At 36.8% G+C, this 21,815-nt stretch overlaps 1 protein-coding gene across 1 annotated transcript; it reads right to left on the reverse strand.

Annotated features, from left to right (window-relative positions):
* Window positions 1–202: 202 nt before the first annotated feature.
* LOC142353000 (phosphatidylserine synthase 2-like) lies at window positions 203–1,954 on the reverse strand. Its single transcript, XM_075405177.1, has one exon. The coding sequence runs from the start codon at window positions 1,847–1,849 to the stop codon at window positions 425–427; it is 1,425 nt and encodes a 474-aa protein (XP_075261292.1). The 5' UTR covers window positions 1,850–1,954; the 3' UTR covers window positions 203–424.
* Between the last annotated feature and the right edge of the window lie 19,861 nt (window positions 1,955–21,815).

The following is a 21,815-nucleotide window of genomic DNA, read 5'->3' on the forward strand; positions in this document are numbered from 1 at the left end:
TATCCGGATTATGATATAGTTATAAGGCTTTAATGATAAGGCAAGATAATGGATAAAAGTCCTAACTGTTTCCTTTCCCGGCCGAATATGACAATCACAATTTGCAATTTCACATATTTATAAGAATTTAGAGTCAAACCTCTAGACAGGCTATAAAAGCGATTATCAGCGCTAAATTATCATTAGTTTGTTCACGCTCGCTATTGAAAAGGAAAATTTTGTTCACGGGATGGGGGGGCGCAAGCCGGGAACAGGAAAGTTTCTAGAAGTCTATACATTGGAAAACTATGTACAATATATGCGAAAAGAATCAAGAATTAAAGACACAATTGATGACAGTGAAACACATTGAGACCATAAAGCCCTTTAAGCCTTCTACCACAACTTTGTAAACGAAACCGGGCCGGCATTTTGTAGGATATGTTTATTTTGATGTATTGATGGCTTTCGATCCCTCTTTGAAGTAAATACTTCTTCTAGAAACAACTTTGGCAATAGCTGGCACAACAAATTGATGTACTGCATAGCCTAGCCAAAGCGCAATTATAATCGCCCAGCAAATGATGACATAGTTTGGAGGCACTTTAGTGATGAGATCTCGCGAGAACTTGAAAATGACAAGAATTTCAGTTGCAACAATTGCAACCAAAACCCAAGCTTGTTGTCCCATTTTGACACAATTAACGTCTGTAGTAAACATGTAGTACTCGGCACAGCTAGAGGCAGCAGCAAAGCTCAAGATACAAAGCCGAATGACGTTAAGATAGTGAGCGGTTGGCAGCCAGAACAAGCTCTTCAGGTAAAATGAATTGATTTCAGCGATCAAAAACAACCATACAACAGCCGTCAAACTGACGTATCGCTGGAAACTCAGAAACGGGTTCCAGTGGAATTCGGTCCAGTAATAAGGCGTAAACTGGAGAAAAACTCTCGACAATTTTCCTTTCATAGAAGGAATACTCCATAACGTTCGCCAGTGGTAATTTCTTTCGTTCAAATATCGCAAGCATAAACACCCGAGCCATATACCCAAACCATTACAGACAACAAAATCCAGAATCCAATGATCCCACCAACATTCACCAAAATTTGGAAGTTGGTGTTCCAGACTATATTCAAGGCACTCAAACAAGAAACTCATAATTAAACAAAGCCAAACTGATCGGACAATCAGCATTTTAGCCCACCATGCGGCCACATGGGCCAGGATAAAGATATCACACTTTTCCCAAAAGTTACCCAAAGGGTCGTCTAAAGATGTGTCCCACAGGGAACAGCTATGTCCATAATTTTGCTCCTCTAAAGGATTTCCAAGATTGGGATCCAGCTCCCAGACAAAAGATCGAGCATCGTCAATATTTTGAAACAACACAAATATAACCCCTAACTCATACAGCAGAGATACACACAACACAAACCTCCAAAATGCAGGGTGTGGTCTATGAAATGGACCGTTATCATTCTGAGTAATTCCATAACATATATAAGCACTCGCACCGGCCAAAATACCCCTTCGTACATTATATGAAGAGTTTACATCAGAGGATACAAACAAAGCTTCATACACGAGAATAGAAATCAGTACCACAAGCACCGTGAACGTGTGATACGACCAAAGCGGAGCAATAGACAAACTTCCGTCGTCATAAAATTTTACTTTGCCATCGTCAGAGAAAACAATTTTCTCGATATTTCGTCCATGTTGTTTCCCATCTTTCGTCGGTGCAATGCATACACTGTGTGATCGCTTATATTCTTTCGAATCAGAAAAATTATTAATTTTTTCTGGTGAACTCGTTGGGGATCGTCCTCGCCTAATTGCCTCATACTTTGCAGCATTTGGTGCCATTATTTAAAAAAATAAAATTTAGTGACTTGGTCTAGGAACAGATAAACCTGAAATGAATTCTTTTTATTTAACATGTTGTTCAAATTTGAAAATTTTTACAAACTCCTGAATTAAGCAAGGGCACTAACTATTCATCACCGCAAAATTTTTAAGATAGCTTAATAGAATCTTTTAAGATAGCTAAAAAGAAACTGGCCTGAAGAAACAACACCTGGGTTATCTGTGGCACCATTTTGAAACTCAATACAACAAACCAGTCAGCAGTACGCGAAAAATTTGACAATCACGGGCAGAGAAAGGGATCAAATCCCTGTGCCCGACGAGACGGAAGTGGAGGTCCATATCCCTATTACTGATAACTACTTGCTAACGAACAAAGTCGTGGGTGAGCATAGAACGCCCTTAGAAAAGTTTATTAAAGATGGAGAAAACTAGTCCAAATCGTCACCAAATTGAGAACTAGAACTTTTACAGTCATTTGTACAGAACTAAGTATTTAATATAATATTATAGGTGTTTGATATTATGCCAAAATAAATTTGAGCATGGTTGATTTAAATCCAGATAAAAGATCCTTGTTAACGACGACTGATGACGAAGTTTCAGCTTGATAACAGTTTATTGACTTAAGACCTCAAAATTCAAAGCTTTCGTCCTAACGTACAAAATCTCCACACGTACGTCTCTAAAAAAAGATAAGGTAGAAAGAGGTGTTCCACAAGGAACAGTCTCATTCTTATTTTAAAACTACCACTTGGAAAACGATTTGACGCATAATATCCATTCAAGCATTACATTTGCCCCATACGATGATGATAATTATTGCCTGTTGCTTTCGGCAAACAAACCAAGTGCAGTTGCAAAAAATATTTTGCAACAAAACCTTGCCAAGTTATTGAAACCTCAAGAACCGAAATTCAACGCTTCAAAATAGAATTATATATATGCTGTTACAAACCTAATGAGTGTCTCAGACCATCAGATACAATTCAAAACTTGAAAGCCTGATTTCAAATACCTAGAAATCATGTTGACTGTCTTTTGAAATTTGAAAGCCAAGCAAAAAACGTCACTAGGCATAAAGCCAATTGGCACAAGGAAGAAATCAGCTCCTAGCAATATCTTTGAGAGGTACTTGATGGAAATGTTTTGTCACATCTTATCAGAACTAAAATTCAATGGTATCCAGAAAAGAGTTATATAAAAAAATAAAAAAAAAGGGCCGTGTACACCATCCGGCATCGATGGATGTAGGTCGAAAAATAGGGTATGATGAGTAGCACTTAGTAGCCGGATGCTGCACTCCAAGCTGTTCCCCTCCAGACAGTGTAAAGACGGCCCAGTCACAAAAATAAATAACAAGTGGAGAGGAAAGCACCTATATGTTCTTGTATCCAGAAAAGAGTAGTCAGTTAATAGAAAATCAGAGATTTGAATTTTGAAACCTTGTACATTCGCTCACATGCCCCTAAAACATCATCTGGTCTATACTTGTCAGAAAGATTTTTGAATATCGAGAAGTGTATTAAACAAAAAATTTTTACCTTTTATATTTGACTATTTGTAAAGAAGTAAAAAAAATAATGTGAAAGAAGCCGATTTGTCAAATTAAAAATACTTCCAATATTTAAAGCGTTTTCGAACTTTACGTTCATCGTCAGGTTAAAACTGTTTTACAAATTGTTAAAAGATAAAATGAATATGTATTCACATTTGTCTGAGACCACACTTAAAACAATTCTAGGAACTATTCTTAAAAATTCAATCGAAAATTTTTCCATATATACAATATTTAGCCTATTTACAACTCATATTTACATCTGTTATCAATTCATTTAGAAACATTCCTACTCCGGACTTTCCGATTTTGGCCATGTTCTTGTATTTTAGGATTATTCCGAATTTGCCCTAAACTTAAGTATCCCTCTTGTGGTGGTTTTGCAAATTTCATTTTGTCATGCACAAAATGTTGTTTGCCCTATGTATTCTCATCTAGTCAATATTATAACTTGAACAAACATTTTAACTTAAGTTTCCGCCCCCTAAATTAATCGCGTGTGTCTAGTGCCGGCTTGAGCTTGCTGATGTATATAGCTTCGATAATCATTATTTTTTCTACAGGCTTCCAGAATTTTCCATTCAATATCATTCTTGGTGCCACGACATTCAACAAGATGTTGAGCCACCTGTGAATCCTTCTTTTGATGTTCAGTTAGCCTTGTGGTAACATGCCGGCTTGCTTGCCAAACATAGATGGATCTGCATCCATTACATTTAATCTCATATACCACGTGGGATTTCAGGTCTCTATCGAAAGATGATTTCAGGGTAGGGAGGCATGATCTTAATTTCCGCGTTTTAAAAACCACTTGCAATTCGCATAGTTTCTTCAATTTGCTTGCAATGTTTTGAGTAAGGTTGCCTCTGTATTGTTGAAAAATAGTTGGCTGATCATAAGATCTAGTCCTGCTTTTTAATGCTCTTTTGGTCCTGTTTTCAATTGGTCTTTACCGCCACTTATTATCTTTCCTTGAGTCTGGTTCACTATTTTTGAAGGCCATTCCTCTGGATATTGATTTTTGGTCCAGCAAGTTTTGTTCTTTTCAAGAGCCTGATCGAAGGCCAGCCAATTAGAGGTAGCATTAAAAACCCCATGAACCGTCCCTTGAATCACATTTTTCTTATGCTGAAGCGGTGCACAGATCCGAAAATTTAGTATTATTCCAGTGTCAGTTGGTCTTTGATACCATTGGCACGTGATATTACTTTTGCTGCTCACATTTACGTTAGCGTCAAGAAACGCCAAATCCCCTTTCATGTTAACTTTTTCTAAGGTAAATTGCAGGTTGCTCTGTAATGAATTTGCAAATTTTGAAAACTAGTCCGGGTCACCAAGAACCGTGCAGATAATGTCATCCACATACCTTCTAAACAATTTCATCTCTTCATAACGCCCCACTGTCTGTTGGTTGCTGCAATGAGTACAAACCCAAACAACATCCTGCATGTTGGCGTATTCCTCATTCGATATCTTTAAGCGTCTTGCATGAAAAGAGTTTTTGCTTGACTCACATTCTTTTCCTCTTCTTCGGAAAGTCACTCTCTGGTTACAGTCTTTGCACTTCCCGTTTTGGTCGGATCTGGAAATATTTTCACTGAGCTCTCGTTTTTGTAGTGAAGCCTCAAACGATTCCATCCACACGCTTGCTGGTATTACAGCCAGTGATGCACCCTTAGAAAGACCATATGATTGTACATACCATATCCCATTACATTTGAAATGAACATTTGTCAACGCAGGCTTTAGCAAACTTTTCATGGCGGATCTTGGGATAACTGTAGCTAGTTTGCTCAAATCGAGGAGAAGTCCGTTAGTCTCAGTGGCGATAAACACCACAAAACCGATTCGTTAACACATAAATGCAGAAGCTGTGCTATATTTGAGGATCGCAGTCCACCAGGTTTTGCCCAAAATTCTTTTTCTCACCAAACATGGAAGTAACCACTCATGCAAAACTGACTCATAACTTGATACAGCTGATAAATTAAACATAAACGTAAAGGATGATAGAAAAATTAGCTCTCATTGGTATGAAAAACCGACTGGTACCTACATAATCTTAAATTTGCGTAGCTTTGATCCCTTACAACATGATGTGTAATGATAATTAAGTACCCTCTGTTATTTTATCGTAACCACATGTTCCATATAATGATACGTACATGTATATATATATATATATATATATATATATATATATATAGCCGTTAGAAAAGTTGATTAAAAATGGAGAAAACTAGACTGATTTCAAATACCTAGAAATCATGTTGCCTGTCTTTTGAAATTCGAAAGCCAAGCAAAAAACGTCGATAGGCATAAAGCCAATTGGCACAAGGAAGAAATCAGCTCCTAGCAATAACTTTGAGAGGTACTTGATGGAAATGTTTTGTCACATCTTATCAGAACTAAAATTCAATGGTATCCAGAAAAGAATAGTCAGTTAATAGAAAAGCAGAGATTTGAATTTTGAAACCTTGTACATTCGCTCGCATACGCCTAAAACATCATCCGGTCTACACTTGTCAAAAAAATTTTTGAATATCGAGAAGTGTATTAAACAAAAAATTTTTACCTTTTATATTTGACTATTTGTAAAGAAGTAAAAAAATAATGTGAAAGAAGCCGATTTGTCAAATTAAAAATACTTCCAATATTTAAAGCGTTTTCGAACTTTACGTTCATCGTCAGGTTAAAACTGTTTTACAAATTGTTAAAAGATAAAATGAATATGTATTCACATTTGTCTGAGACCACACTTAAAACAATTCTAGGAACTATTCTAAAAAATTCAATTAAAAAATTTTTCCTTATATACAATATTGAGCGTATTTACAACTCATATTTACATCTGTTATAAATTCATTTAGAAACATTCCTACTCCGGAATTTCCGATTTTGGCCATGTTCTTGTATTTTAGGATTATTCCGAATTTGCCCTAAACTTAAGTATCCCTCTTGTGGTGGTTTTGCAAATTTCATTTTGTCATGCACAAAATGTTGTTTGCCCTATGTATTCTCATCTAGTCAATATTATAACTTGAACAAACATTTTAACTTAAGTTTCCGCCCCCTAAATTCATCGCGTGTGTCTAGTGCCGGCTTGAGCTTGCTGATGTATATAGCTTCGATAATCATTATTTTTTCTACAGGCTTCCAGAATTTTCCATTCAATATCATTCTTGGTGCCACGACATTCAACAAGATGTTGAGCCACCTGTGAATCCTTCTTTTGATGTTCAGTTAGCCTTGTGGTAACATGCCGGCTTGCTTGCCAAACATAGATGGATCTGCATCCATTACATTTAATCTCATATACCACGTGGGATTTCAGGTCTCTATCGAAAGATGATTTCAGGGTAGGGAGGCATGATCTTAATTTCCGCGTTTTAAAAACCACTTGCAATTCGCATAGTTTCTTCAATTTGCTTGCAATGTTTTGAGTAAGGTTGCCTCTGTATTGTTGAAAAATAGTTGGCTGATCATAAGATCTAGTCCTGCTTTTTAATGCTCTTTTGGTCCTGTTTTCAATTGGTCTTTACCGCCACTTATTATCTTTCCTTGAGTCTGGTTCACTATTTTTGAAGGCCATTCCTCTGGATATTGATTTTTGGTCCAGCAAGTTTTGTTCTTTTCAAGAGCCTGATCGAAGGCCAGCCAATTAGAGGTAGCATTAAAAACCCCATGAACCGTCCCTTGAATCACATTTTTCTTATGCTGAAGCGGTGCACAGATCCGAAAATTTAGTATTATTCCAGTGTCAGTTGGTCTTTGATACCATTGGCACGTGATATTACTTTTGCTGCTCACATTTACGTTAGCGTCAAGAAACGCCAAATCCCCTTTCATGTTAACTTTTTCTAAGGTAAATTGCAGGTTGCTCTGTAATGAATTTGCAAATTTTGAAAACTAGTCCGGGTCACCAAGAACCGTGCAGATAATGTCATCCACATACCTTCTAAACAATTTCATCTCTTCATAACGCCCCACTGTCTGTTGGTTGCTGCAATGAGTACAAACCCAAACAACATCCTGCATGTTGGCGTATTCCTCATTCGATATCTTTAAGCGTCTTGCATGAAAAGAGTTTTTGCTTGACTCACATTCTTTTCCTCTTCTTCGGAAAGTCACTCTCTGGTTACAGTCTTTGCACTTCCCGTTTTGGTCGGATCTGGAAATATTTTCACTGAGCTCTCTTTTTTGTAGTGAAGCCTCAAACGATTCCATCCACACGCTTGCTGGTATTACAGCCAGTGATGCACCCTTAGAAAGACCATATGATTGTACATACCATATCCCATTACATTTGAAATGAACATTTGTCAACGCAGGCTTTAGCAAACTTTTCATGGCGGATCTTGGGATAACTGTAGCTAGTTTGCTCAAATCGAGGAGAAGTCCGTTAGTCTCAGTGGCGATAAACACCACAAAACCGATTCGTTAACACATAAATGCAGAAGCTGTGCTATATTTGAGGATCGCAGTCCACCAGGTTTTGCCCAAAATTCTTTTTCTCACCAAACATGGAAGTAACCACTCATGCAAAACTGACTCATAACTTGATACAGCTGATAAATTAAACATAAACGTAAAGGATGATAGAAAAATTAGCTCTCATTGGTATGAAAAACCGACTGGTACCTACATAATCTTAAATTTGCGTAGCTTTGATCCCTTACAACATGATGTGTAATGATAATTAAGTACCCTCTGTTATTTTATCGTAACCACATGTTCCATATAATGATACGTACATGTATATATATATATATATATATATATATATATATATATATATATATAAAGCCGTTAGAAAAGTTGATTAAAAATGGAGAAAACTAGACTGATTTCAAATACCTAGAAATCATGTTGCCTGTCTTTTGAAATTCGAAAGCCAAGCAAAAAACGTCGATAGGCATAAAGCCAATTGGCACAAGGAAGAAATCAGCTCCTAGCAATAACTTTGAGAGGTACTTGATGGAAATGTTTTGTCACATCTTATCAGAACTAAAATTCAATGGTATCCAGAAAAGAATAGTCAGTTAATAGAAAAGCAGAGATTTGAATTTTGAAACCTTGTACATTCGCTCGCATACCCCTAAAACATCATCCGGTCTACACTTGTCAAAAAAATTTTTGAATATCGAGAAGTGTATTAAACAAAAAAATTTTTACCTTTTATATTTGACTATTTGTAAAGAAGTAAAAAAAATAATGTGAAAGAAGCCGATTTGTCAAATTAAAAATACTTCCAATATTTAAAGCGTTTTCGAACTTTACGTTCATCGTCAGGTTAAAACTGTTTTACAAATTGTTAAAAGATAAAATGAATATGTATTCACATTTGTCTGAGACCACACTTAAAACAATTCTAGGAACTATTCTAAAAAATTCAATTAAAAAATTTTTCCTTATATACAATATTGAGCGTATTTACAACTCATATTTACATCTGTTATAAATTCATTTAGAAACACTCCTACTCCGGACTTTCCGATTTTGGCCATGTTCTTGTATTTTAGGATTATTCCGAATTTGCCCTAAACTTAAGTATCCCTCTTGTGGTGGTTTTGCAAATTTCATTTTGTCATGCACAAAATGTTGTTTGCCCTATGTATTCTCATCTAGTCAATATTATAACTTGAACAAACATTTTAACTTAAGTTTCCGCCCCCCTAAATTCATCGCGTGTGTCTAGTGCCGGCTTGAGCTTGCTGATGTATATAGCTTCGATAATCATTATTTTTTCTACAGGCTTCCAGAATTTTCCATTCAATATCATTCTTGGTGCCACGACATTCAACAAGATGTTGAGCCACCTGTGAATCCTTCTTTTGATGTTCAGTTAGCCTTGTGGTAACATGCCGGCTTGCTTGCCAAACATAGATGGATCTGCATCCATTACATTTAATCTCATATACCACGTGGGATTTCAGGTCTCTATCGAAAGATGATTTCAGGGTAGGGAGGCATGATCTTAATTTCCGCGTTTTAAAAACCACTTGCAATTCGCATAGTTTCTTCAATTTGCTTGCAATGTTTTGAGTAAGGTTGCCTCTGTATTGTTGAAAAATAGTTGGCTGATCATAAGATCTAGTCCTGCTTTTTAATGCTCTTTTGGTCCTGTTTTCAATTGGTCTTTACCGCCACTTATTATCTTTCCTTGAGTCTGGTTCACTATTTTTGAAGGCCATTCCTCTGGATATTGATTTTTGGTCCAGCAAGTTTTGTTCTTTTCAAGAGCCTGATCGAAGGCCAGCCAATTAGAGGTAGCATTAAAAACCCCATCAACCGTCCCTTGAATCACATTTTTCTTATGCTGAAGCGGTGCACAGATCCGAAAATTTAGTATTATTCCAGTGTCAGTTGGTCTTTGATACCATTGGCACGTGATATTACTTTTGCTGCTCACATTTACGTTAGCGTCAAGAAACGCCAAATCCCCTTTCATGTTAACTTTTTCTAAGGTAAATTGCAGGTTGCTCTGTAATGAATTTGCAAATTTTGAAAACTAGTCCGGGTCACCAAGAACCGTGCAGATAATGTCATCCACATACCTTCTAAACAATTTCATCTCTTCATAACGCCCCAATGTCTGTTGGTTGCTGCAATGAGTACAAACCCAAACAACATCCTGCATGTTGGCGTATTCCTCATTCGATATCTTTAAGCGTCTTGCATGAAAAGAGTTTTTGCTTGACTCACATTCTTTTCCTCTTCTTCGGAAAGTCACTCTCTGGTTACAGTCTTTGCACTTCCCGTTTTGGTCAGATCTGGAAATATTTTCACTGAGCTCTCTTTTTTGTAGTGAAGCCTCAAACGATTCCATCCACACGCTTGCTGGTATTACAGCCAGTGATGCACCCTTAGAAAGACCATATGATTGTACATACCATATCCCATTACATTTGAAATGAACATTTGTCAACGCAGGCTTTAGCAAACTTTTCATGGCGGATCTTGGGATAACTGTAGCTAGTTTGCTCAAATCGAGGAGAAGTCCGTTGGTCTCAGTGGCGATAAACACCACAAAACCGATTCGTTAACACATAAATGCAGAAGCTGTGCTATATTTGAGGATCGCAGTCCACCAGGTTTTGCCCAAAATTCTTTTTCTCACCAAACATGGAAGTAACCACTCATGCAAAACTGACTCATAACTTGATACAGCTGATAAATTAAACATAAACGTAAAGGATGATAGAAAAATTAGCTCTCATTGGTATGAAAAACCGACTGGTACCTACATAATCTTAAATTTGCGTAGCTTTGATCCCTTACAACATGATGTGTAATGATAATTAAGTACCCTCTGTTATTTTATCGTAACCACATGTTCCATATAATGATACGTACATGTATATATATATATATATATATATATATAAAGCCGTTAGAAAAGTTGATTAAAAATGGAGAAAACTAGACTGATTTCAAATACCTAGAAATCATGTTGCCTGTCTTTTGAAATTCGAAAGCCAAGCAAAAAACGTCGATAGGCATAAAGCCAATTGGCACAAGGAAGAAATCAGCTCCTAGCAATAACTTTGAGAGGTACTTGATGGAAATGTTTTGTCACATCTTATCAGAACTAAAATTCAATGGTAGCCAGAAAAGAATAGTCAGTTAATAGAAAAGCAGAGATTTGAATTTTGAAACATTGTACATTCGCTCGCATACCCCTAAAACATCATCCGGTCTACACTTGTCAAAAAAATTTTTGAATATCGAGAAGTGTATTAAACAAAAAAATTTTTACCTTTTATATTTGACTATTTGTAAAGAAGTAAAAAAAATAATGTGAAAGAAGCCGATTTGTCAAATTAAAAATACTTCCAATATTTAAAGCGTTTTCGAACTTTACGTTCATCGTCAGGTTAAAACTGTTTTACAAATTGTTAAAAGATAAAATGAATATGTATTCACATTTGTCTGAGACCACACTTAAAACAATTCTAGGAACTATTCTAAAAAATTCAATTAAAAAATTTTTCCTTATATACAATATTGAGCGTATTTACAACTCATATTTACATCTGTTATAAATTCATTTAGAAACATTCCTACTCCGGACTTTCCGATTTTGGCCATGTTCTTGTGTTTTAGGATTATTCCGAATTTGCCCTAAACTTAAGTATCCCTCTTGTGGTGGTTTTGCAAATTTCATTTTGTCATGCACAAAATGTTGTTTGCCCTATGTATTCTCATCTATTCAATATTATAACTTGAACAAACATTTTAACTTAAGTTTCCGCCCCCTAAATTCATCGCGTGTGTCTAGTGCCGGCTTGAGCTTGCTGATGTATATAGCTTCGATAATCATTATTTTTTCTACAGGCTTCCAGAATTTTCCATTCAATATCATTCTTGGTGCCACGACATTCAACAAGATGTTGAGCCACCTGTGAATCCTTCTTTTGATGTTCAGTTAGCCTTGTGGTAACATGCCGGCTTGCTTGCCAAACATAGATGGATCTGCATCCATTACATTTAATCTCATATACCACGTGGGATTTCAGGTCTCTATCGAAAGATGATTTCAGGGTAGGGAGGCATGATCTTAATTTCCGCGTTTTAAAAACCACTTGCAATTCGCATAGTTTCTTCAATTTGCTTGCAATGTTTTGAGTAAGGTTGCCTCTGTATTGTTGAAAAATAGTTGGCTGATCATAAGATCTAGTCCTGCTTTTTAATGCTCTTTTGGTCCTGTTTTCAATTGGTCTTTACCGCCACTTATTATCTTTCCTTGAGTCTGGTTCACTATTTTTGAAGGCCATTCCTCTGGATATTGATTTTTGGTCCAGCAAGTTTTGTTCTTTTCAAGAGCCTGATCGAAGGCCAGCCAATTAGAGGTAGCATTAAAAACCCCATCAACCGTCCCTTGAATCACATTTTTCTTATGCTGAAGCGGTGCACAGATCCGAAAATTTAGTATTATTCCAGTGTCAGTTGGTCTTTGACACCATTGGCACGTGATATTACTTTTGCTGCTCACATTTACGTTAGCGTCAAGAAACGCCAAATCCCCTTCCATGTTAACTTTTTCTAAGGTAAATTGCAGGTTGCTCTGTAATGAATTTGCAAATTTTGAAAACTAGTCCGGGTCACCAAGAACCGTGCAGATAATGTCATCCACATACCTTCTAAACAATTTCATCTCTTCATAACGCCCCACTGTCTGTTGGTTGCTGCAATGAGTACAAACCCAAACAACATCCTGCATGTTGGCGTATTCCTCATTCGATATCTTTAAGCGTCTTGCATGAAAAGAGTTTTTGCTTGACTCACATTCTTTTCCTCTTCTTCGGAAAGTCACTCTCTGGTTACAGTCTTTGCACTTCCCGTTTTGGTCGGATCTGGAAATATTTTCACTGAGCTCTCTTTTTTGTAGTGAAGCCTCAAACGATTCCATCCACAGGCTTGCTGGTATTACAGCCAGTGATGCACCCTTAGAAAGACCATATGATTGTACATACCATATCCCATTACATTTGAAATGAACATTTGTCAACGCAGGCTTTAGCAAACTTTTCATGGCGGATCTTGGGATAACTGTAGCTAGTTTGCTCAAATCGAGGAGAAGTCCGTTAGTCTCAGTGGCGATAAACACCACAAAACCGATTCGTTAACACATAAATGCACCAGGTTTTGCCCAAAATTCTTTTTCTCACCAAACATGGAAGTAACCACTCATGCAAAACTGACTCATAACTTGATACAGCTGATAAATTAAACATAAACGTAAAGGATGATAGAAAAATTAGCTCACATTGGTATGAAAAACCGACTGGTACCTACATAATCTTAAATTTGCGTAGCTTTGATCCCTTACAACATGATGTGTAATGATAATTAAGTACCCTCTGTTATTTTATCGTAACCACATGTTCCATATAATGATACGTACATGTATATATATATATATATATATATATATAAAGCCGTTAGAAAAGTTGATTAAAAATGGAGAAAACTAGACTGATTTCAAATACCTAGAAATCATGTTGCCTGTCTTTTGAAATTCGAAAGCCAAGCAAAAAACGTCGATAGGCATAAAGCCAATTGGCACAAGGAAGAAATCAGCTCCTAGCAATAACTTTGAGAGGTACTTGATGGAAATGTTTTGTCACATCTTATCAGAACTAAAATTCAATGGTATCCAGAAAAGAATAGTCAGTTAATAGAAAAGCAGAGATTTGAATTTTGAAACCTTGTACATTCGCTCGCATACCCCTAAAACATCATCCGGTCTACACTTGTCAAAAAAATTTTTGAATATCGAGAAGTGTATTAAACAAAAAAATTTTTACCTTTTATATTTGACTATTTGTAAAGAAGTAAAAAAAATAATGTGAAAGAAGCCGATTTGTCAAATTAAAAATACTTCCAATATTTAAAGCGTTTTCGAACTTTACGTTCATCGTCAGGTTAAAACTGTTTTACAAATTGTTAAAAGATAAAATGAATATGTATTCACATTTGTCTGAGACCACACTTAAAACAATTCTAGGAACTATTCTAAAAAATTCAATTAAAAAATTTTTCCTTATATACAATATTGAGCCTATTTACAACTCATATTTACATCTGTTATAAATTCATTTAGAAACATTCCTACTCCGGACTTTTCGATTTTCGCCATGTTCTTGTATTTTAGGGTTATACCGAATTTGCCCTAAACTTAGGTATCCCTCTTGTGGTGGTTTTGCAAATTTCGTTTTGTCATGCACAAAATTCTTTTTGCCCTATGTATCCTCATCTAGTCAATATTATAATTAGAACAAAAATTTTAACGTGAGTATCCGCCCCCTAGATTCATCCCGTGTGTCTAGTGCCGGCTTGAGCTTGCTGATGTATATAGCCTCGATAATCAACAATTTTTTCTACTGTCCGACAGGCGTCCAGAATTTTCCATTCAATGTCATTCTTGGTGCCACGACATTCAACCAGATGTTGACCCAACTGTGAATCCTTCTTTTGATGTTCCGTTAGACTTGTGGTAACATGCCGGCTTGCTTGCCAAACATAGATGGATCCACTTCCATTACATTTAATCTCATATGCCACGTGGGATTTAAGGTCTCTATCGAAAGATGATTTCAGGGTAGGGAGGCACGATCTTAATTTCCGCGTTGTAAAAACCACTTGCAATTCGCATAGTTTCTTCAATTTGCTTGCAATGTTTTGGGTAAAGCTGCCTCTGTATTGTTGAAAAATAGTTGGCTGATCATAAGATCTAGTCTTGCATTTTTGATGCTCTTTTGGTGTTGTTCTCAATTGGTCTTTACCGCCACTAATTATCTTTCCTAGAGTCTGGTTCACTTTTTTTGAAGACCATTCCTCTGGATATGGATTTTTGGTCCAGCAAGTTTTGTTCTTTTCAAGAGCCTAATCGAAGGCTAGCCAATTATTGGTTGCGTTAAAAACCCTATGATCTGTAACTTGAATCACATTTTTCTTATGCTGAAGCGGTGCACAGCTCCGAAAATTCAGTATTATTCCAGTGTCAGTTGGTCTTTGATACCCTTGGCACGTGATATTACTTTTGCTGCTCACATTTACGTTGGCGTCAAGAAAAGCCAAATCCCCTTCCATGTTAACTTTTTCTAAGGTAAATCTTTGTTGATGGTCTAACAATTAATGGAATTACGGAAGACTCTCATAAGTTGAAATTTCTCAGATCATATGCAGGGGCGGGACTCTTTACAATTCTCTCGGGGGCAACTACTTTCGTCGAGTCAATCGATATTCTGGAAGCCTAATTCAAGAAGCCTTCCAGAATTATATACATCAAGTGCTCTCGTGCAAGCCATGAGATGATGATTGCATTGCATTTTTGCAGTGACTTCGGATTCTTGTTGAGCGCTGTGAATGCAAAAACCTCACCGTGCAGCAACAATGGGACATACTCCTTTGCGATAGTGTATTATCTGGTCTAGAATCTGATGCAATGCAATACTTGTTCGAGTTTTTGAGTCGGCGGACTCGGAAATTTCGCTTGAGAAATGCATTTCACTCGCTAATGCTTTCGAAGCATCTGCCAATGTCTTCCGCTGATTCAATTATATCTCAGACACTCCGCCATTTGCCTGTAGTTCACCCGTCGGAAACATCGCTGCTTTCAATGAAAGAACAGCGCAACCATTTAAGGCTTCGAATCGTATTGGTGAATTTTGTTTTCTGGAGGAACATCTACGGACTACATGCCCAGCGCGACAAAATGCGTGTCTGAAATGTGTCAAACAAGGGCATTGAGCAGCAGCCTGTAAGTCAACTGTTGCAAATTTTGCATGGGATGACGACGAACCAGTAGCTTCTGTACTATGCAGTCTGAAGACGACCAAGTGACAAGGTCTCCTACTGGAATCTACCAAAGTATTTTTAGAGGCGAAGACTGCTCTCTTCCTGTTAGAGCGCTTACTGATCCCGTCTCCACTCATTCGTTTATAACGGCTGATGTGTGTGAGAAGTTGCAATTACCAATCAAGCCATTGAATTCAAAATCTGGTCTCACGAACGTAGAAGAGTTTCCAGTTCCTTAGTTTGTATTGCTTTAGTGAGCATGAATAGTTTTTATTATACTGTTACCTTCTCTGTAGTTATTCACTTAGTTTGAAGCGCAATCATTGGCCCGAGTGTACTATCACAACATGAAAAAGTCTTACTTAAATTTTGTGGAAAGAAGGCTCAGTTGGATGTTTCTAATTTGGCAACTATTGATGAACGTAACGAGTTTAGACCAATGCTTTTTAACCCACCGAAGATAAAACTAAGACAATCGCAACCAAATTTAGATACTGAGACAAAAAAGATTTTGAGTTTAGGCAGAATGAAATTTGGGATCTGCTAAAGAAAGGAAAAATTCGTTGCTCAGCATCTCCAAGGCGTGCACGAGCGTTCGCTGTAACAGGTGAAAAACAAAGCATGATAACCGACTACTTCAAAACAGTAAATTTGATGCGTTTTCGAATACAGAAGAACTGCTGAACAACAACTCTGAGATTCATTTTTTATCGAAGATTGTCTTAAAGAGCGCATATCAACAGGTATTATTGAAGGAAGAAAATAAGCAGTTCACAACCTTTAAAAGTGTGTAAAAATTTTTGAGTTTAATTGTCTTCTTTTTGGAGTAACTAACACGGTACCTGACTTTTAGAGAATTGTAGACGATTTGCTTGACCAAAACAAGCTAGCTTATTAACCCACCAATTTGCTTATTAACCCACTGAAGATAAAACTAAGACAATCGCAACCAAATTTAGATACTGAGACAAAAAATATTTTGAGTTTAGGCAGAATGAAATTTGGGATCTGCTAAAGAAAGGAAAAAGTCGTTGCTCAGCATCTCCACGGCGAGCACGAGCGTTCGTTGTAAAAGGTCAAAAACAAAGCATGATAACCGACTACTCCAAAACAGTAAATTTGATGCGTTTTCGAATACAGAAGAACTGCTGAACAACATCTCTGAGATTCATGTTTTATCGAAGATTGTCTTAAAGAGCGCATATCATCAGGTATTATTGAAGGAAGAAAATAAGCAGTTCACAACATTTAAAAGTGTGTAAAAGTTTTTGAGTTTAATTGTCTTCTTTTTGGAGTAACTAACACGGTACCTGACTTTTAGAGAATTGTAGACATTTTGCTTGACCAAAACAAGCTAGAGAGGACGAACTCTTACCTTGACAATGGAATAATTAGCGGACGATCCAAAAGAGCTTATGACAAGAACGTTAAAGCTTCTCTTCTTGCTGCCGAAAAAGAAGAAATCAAAAAAACATGGACAATTGTCAATTCCGTCTAAGGGAAGATTCGATGCTAGGTCACCTTGTCTCAGCAGGTTCTAAGCGGCCGGACTCATAGAGACTGAAGGCTCTGAAGGAGTATCAGGTTCAAGGCAATTTGAAATCAATGCACTTTTCTAATTGGATTTTTATCGTATAATGAGAAATGGTTCCCGCAATCCCCTAGCAGAATTCAACCGCTCTTAGAAACTCAAAAGCGAGAAGTTTTTCCATTGGGTTCCACTGTCATTTCTCGTATCAGCGGCCTCAAATCGCAAACCGCTGATTATTGTTTAATCTTGTCCTTCGCAGATGTTTGTCATTTTCGTCTGGAAACTGACGCCTCTGGGTAAGCCATCGGTTCATCATTATCCCAAAATAGTAGACCAATTGCGTTTCTGTTGCAAACCTTATCGCAGTGTGAGCGGAATGATTTTGCTGTGGAAAGGGAAGCCTTAGCTTTTATTGAATCTTTCACAAAAATTTTCCACTTTACTGAGGACATTTCTGGTTACTGTGAAAACGGATCAAAAGAGCATTGCACTTTATTTTTGCAGCAAAAATTAAACACAAAGATCGAGAAGCGCCTCGGCTGGTGCTTGCTTACTGCTTGCTTACTGTCGCTTTTGTGTTGAATATAGAACTGGAAGTGGAAATATAGAAGCTGACGCTTTCTCGAGGATGGCGCATGTAAAGACGGAGAGCAAATCGTCGTTATGGTCTCTGCTCCATAAATTAGCGAAACCTGGAGTGACTAAATTTTAGCACTACATCAATTCTACGAACTTACCGCACACTCTCGAGGACCTTAAGCATGTTTTCACCACCTGCAACACCTGTTGACAAAAATTCTAATTTTTACAAACCGAGCCGGCCTGATCACATTATCAAGGTCTTAAAATCGTTTCACATAAAATTCATTGATCTAGTTGGTTCCAGGATTCCTTCCTTCAAGTCAGGTAACGTCTATTTACTCGTCGTCATAGCAAGTTCAGTCAATTTCCGTTTGCCTTTCCCATTAAGGCTACAACAGCAAAGTCTTTTATTAGCGTTTCCTCTCGCATTTATGTGATATAATTCGCAATCCAGGCTTTATCCACTCACATCGTGGATGACAACTAGAGTCCTGGGAACTCAATGTTTATGCTCTGAAAGAGGAATTGCCAAAACCCGTACATTCACGTACTACCCTCAAGATAACGGACAAAACTAACATTTCCATGGAGTTATCTGGAAAGCTGCCAGCTGCATTTTGGATTCCAGGAAGCTTCCAGGGAACCACTGAGAAACTGTTCTTGGGGAAGCACTTTCTCTAAAAAGAGGATTAATTTTACCAGCACAAATGAAACTCCTCACTGGCGATGTTTGCAGTTCCTGCGGAAAGATTATGGAAAGTTTAATTTCCCAGATTGGCTGTTTAAAGGCAATACAGCGTACCTGAGAAACTGTATACGAAGCACTTCTGATCCTCTCGTTGAAACTATACAAATATCAGACGTTATCAGCGAGAATGTTGTCCAAGTCGAATATCCTAATGGACGGAAAAACATTGTATCTACTCTAGACTTATCTCCGTAGTCAGAATTTTATGCAGACAGTGCAGTGAATGAACAGCTAGCTGTTCTTTTGGAAGAAACAAAAAAATATCAAACACACAGAACGATACTATTACAGTGCAGTTGTTGGAGAAAGTCGGGCTTTTCACTGGCGAAGCGGCCGAAGTGCCTCAAAAAACCGAAGTGCTCGAGCAGCATCCAAAAATTATATAATCCGATGGCAGGGCATGAAACGGAAAATAGACCACCTGGACGCCCGGGAAACAGACCAATGTATTTAGACGACTACGTTGGATTTTATAATGCGAGATGTAAATGTAATGATAATTGAGTACCTTCTGTTGTATCGGAATTACATGATCCATTCAATGATTTATATATATATATATATATATATATATATATATATATATACATATATATATATATATATATATATATATATATATATATATAGATAAACATGGGTGTGTGTGTGTTTGTTTTTCAGATGATGAAAAATGGCTTGCAGTAAGCGGTGTTTCTTTTGAGCAACACGACTGCTTTCCCGGCCTGAAATCCCTTTTTGATAAAAATCTGAAATCGCATGTGGTATATAAAGTTACATGTAATTGATGCAGTTTCATCTATATTGGCCAAAAAAGCCAACGTTTTGGCAGTAGAGTTTCGGAGCATCAATAGAAAGATTCACCTGTTGGACAACAACTCGTTGAATGTTGTGGTACAGCAAATATTATTGAATGGGAAATTCTAGATGCATGTCGCGGGGTTGAAAAACAAATGACAATAGAAGCGATCTACATCAAAAAGCTGAAACCACAACTAAATACCGGCGATGGACAAGTGCCAGGGGCGGGAACTGACATTGAAGTGTTAGTTCAAATGCAATTTTTTTGAATTTTCAAATTCAAAAACTAATTTGGTACATGTTAATTCGAAATTTTGTCAACACCAACAAATAAAGGATAACAACAGATAGGAATGAAATTATTAATGAAACCTTTTGTTCAGGAATTAAGAACAAAAAACCCATGATCTTTAAAACTCCTTTAAAAAAATTGAATTATTTTTGTGTAACAAATGTAAAAAAAGGCTGTAAATGTGATTTCGACTGTAAATAATTTCAAAAATTCGCTGTCATTTCAACTCAAATAGAATTCTTGAGAAAAATTCAATGACTATTTATATACTTTGTTTATATGTTCATTCGATTGTTAAACCTGACGATGTTAAACAAATGTTGTTCGATTGTTAGACAATGTTCGAAAACGTTCTCTTTTTTAAATCAATTTAAATTTATTTGACAATTCCTTCTTCTCTGCACAGTTGACAGCGTTACAATGGGTTTCCTCAAAGCTGGCGCGCAGGTTTTTCACAATTTGTCTGATGATGACTTGTAGTGGATGGACCCGCGACGCCAGTACACTCAGGATAAGATACTCAACTCGAAACAGGAATGGGCCAGACGGACTTAGATCGAGGAAATTGGACACGCTACAACCCTCTATAATAGTCTGGACCCAGTTTGGGTCGCGCCACCCGTCTGGTCTATACCTATTTTTGGTGTGATCCGTACCTTATTTCGTTCTGGCCCATCCCTGAATTTCAGTCTCTTCTGTATCTTCCATACTTTTTTCTGGAGTGAATCACGACAATTTTTGTCTGTTAACTTTTATAGAGAGGTAAATTAAGAATGTTAACTCTAATTGGCGTCCAAACAATCTATTTGGATTGATCAGAATTTATATGAAAATAATTTTGTAGCCAGTCTTCTGCAACAAATATATGAGCCCTGAAAAAGTCAATTTAAATATTCCCGGGCGCATGAGTTATTGAAAAAGACTACATACAACCTCCCTTACTCATATTGTTCTCACAAAAATCCGAGCAGTCATATTGCTCAAATTGGTTGAATAATCTCACAGCTGCTTGGTTTCCCTGTTTTTTCAAGCAAATGCTATCCAGTAACGTATGAGTGGAACAAGAACAAAGATTACAAAAAATTTGAGAAATATATGTCAACAGAAAAAATTCCAAATATTTTTGGAAGTCTCGCCGATGAAGTGAAAGGTGGTGTTTTTTCTGTAACTGATAAAGTTTACAAGAAAACAGTGCTTGATGTCTTGCGTAAAAAACATCCAGAAAAACACAAAGCAACTTTGAGTTATCGAGTTGGCAGCGACCATCCAAAAAATTTTGCAATATCGCACCACATTTGACAACTCAAAGCCTCATTAATTCGAAAATCTGGCACGAGCAACCATAGAGGTCATGGCCCTTCAGGCCCTGACTCCAACGATTGGCATACGCTTCGAACAAGCTGCAAGGCGTCCTTGATTGATCTAAGCAGAACCTTGGCTAAATTAACAATCCTCATAATATATTTTCATTAAAAACTTGTTTCTCCATATAACTTGTATCGGCCGATGGTTGTTGATTTAGGCCCCGCAGTACAACCCATTGGATTTTTCTGATGATCTGAGGCAGATTATTGGAAAAGATTTCTTAAGTATGTTAAAGAACTTTAAGTAATAATAAGTAATTTTCAAATTTGTATGGGTAAAAAAACAAGAAATGAAGACGCTTTTCATTCACTGAGAGATAGTTTTAATAATACAGACTCCAAAACGAAAAGCGATCTTGCTCATTGACGCAAAAAAATAATTTCAATAGTCTCAACGGTCAATTTTCCTTAAAAAACTTTGAAAAACTATGCACCTCTATCTATGATTTCACATGTAAATTATATCGTTAACCATCAAATCTGTTTTTTAACAATTAAAGAATACTCTCTGATGAAGATACATTACAAGTAACAGCATTCAGTTTGCTCTAAAGAATATTGAAAATCAATTCACCTTTCACAAGCCTTATACCTGTTCCTACCCAAAGCCAAATTAAGCAACAGCATGTCATATATAAAACAAAAAAGAACTAAAAGTGAGGTAAAAAGACAATAATTTAGATCGAATTGAACAAAAACAGTTTTGCTCACTTGACTTAGCGAGTGAAAAAAACACCAAGCCAGACAAACGCTCTGCCATGGAGTCGACAACGTTAGAGTTTGATGA

This window comes from Convolutriloba macropyga, chromosome 14 (genome assembly GCF_964194025.1).
Source record: "Convolutriloba macropyga chromosome 14, txConMacr16.3, whole genome shotgun sequence".
NCBI lineage: Eukaryota > Metazoa > Xenacoelomorpha > Acoela > Convolutidae > Convolutriloba > Convolutriloba macropyga.

Bases quoted from the DNA above. Each gene is read 5' to 3' on its own strand.
- LOC142353000 (XM_075405177.1), bottom strand. From the start codon at position 1,849: ATGGCACCAAATGCTGCAAAGTATGAGGCAATTAGGCGAGGACGATCC.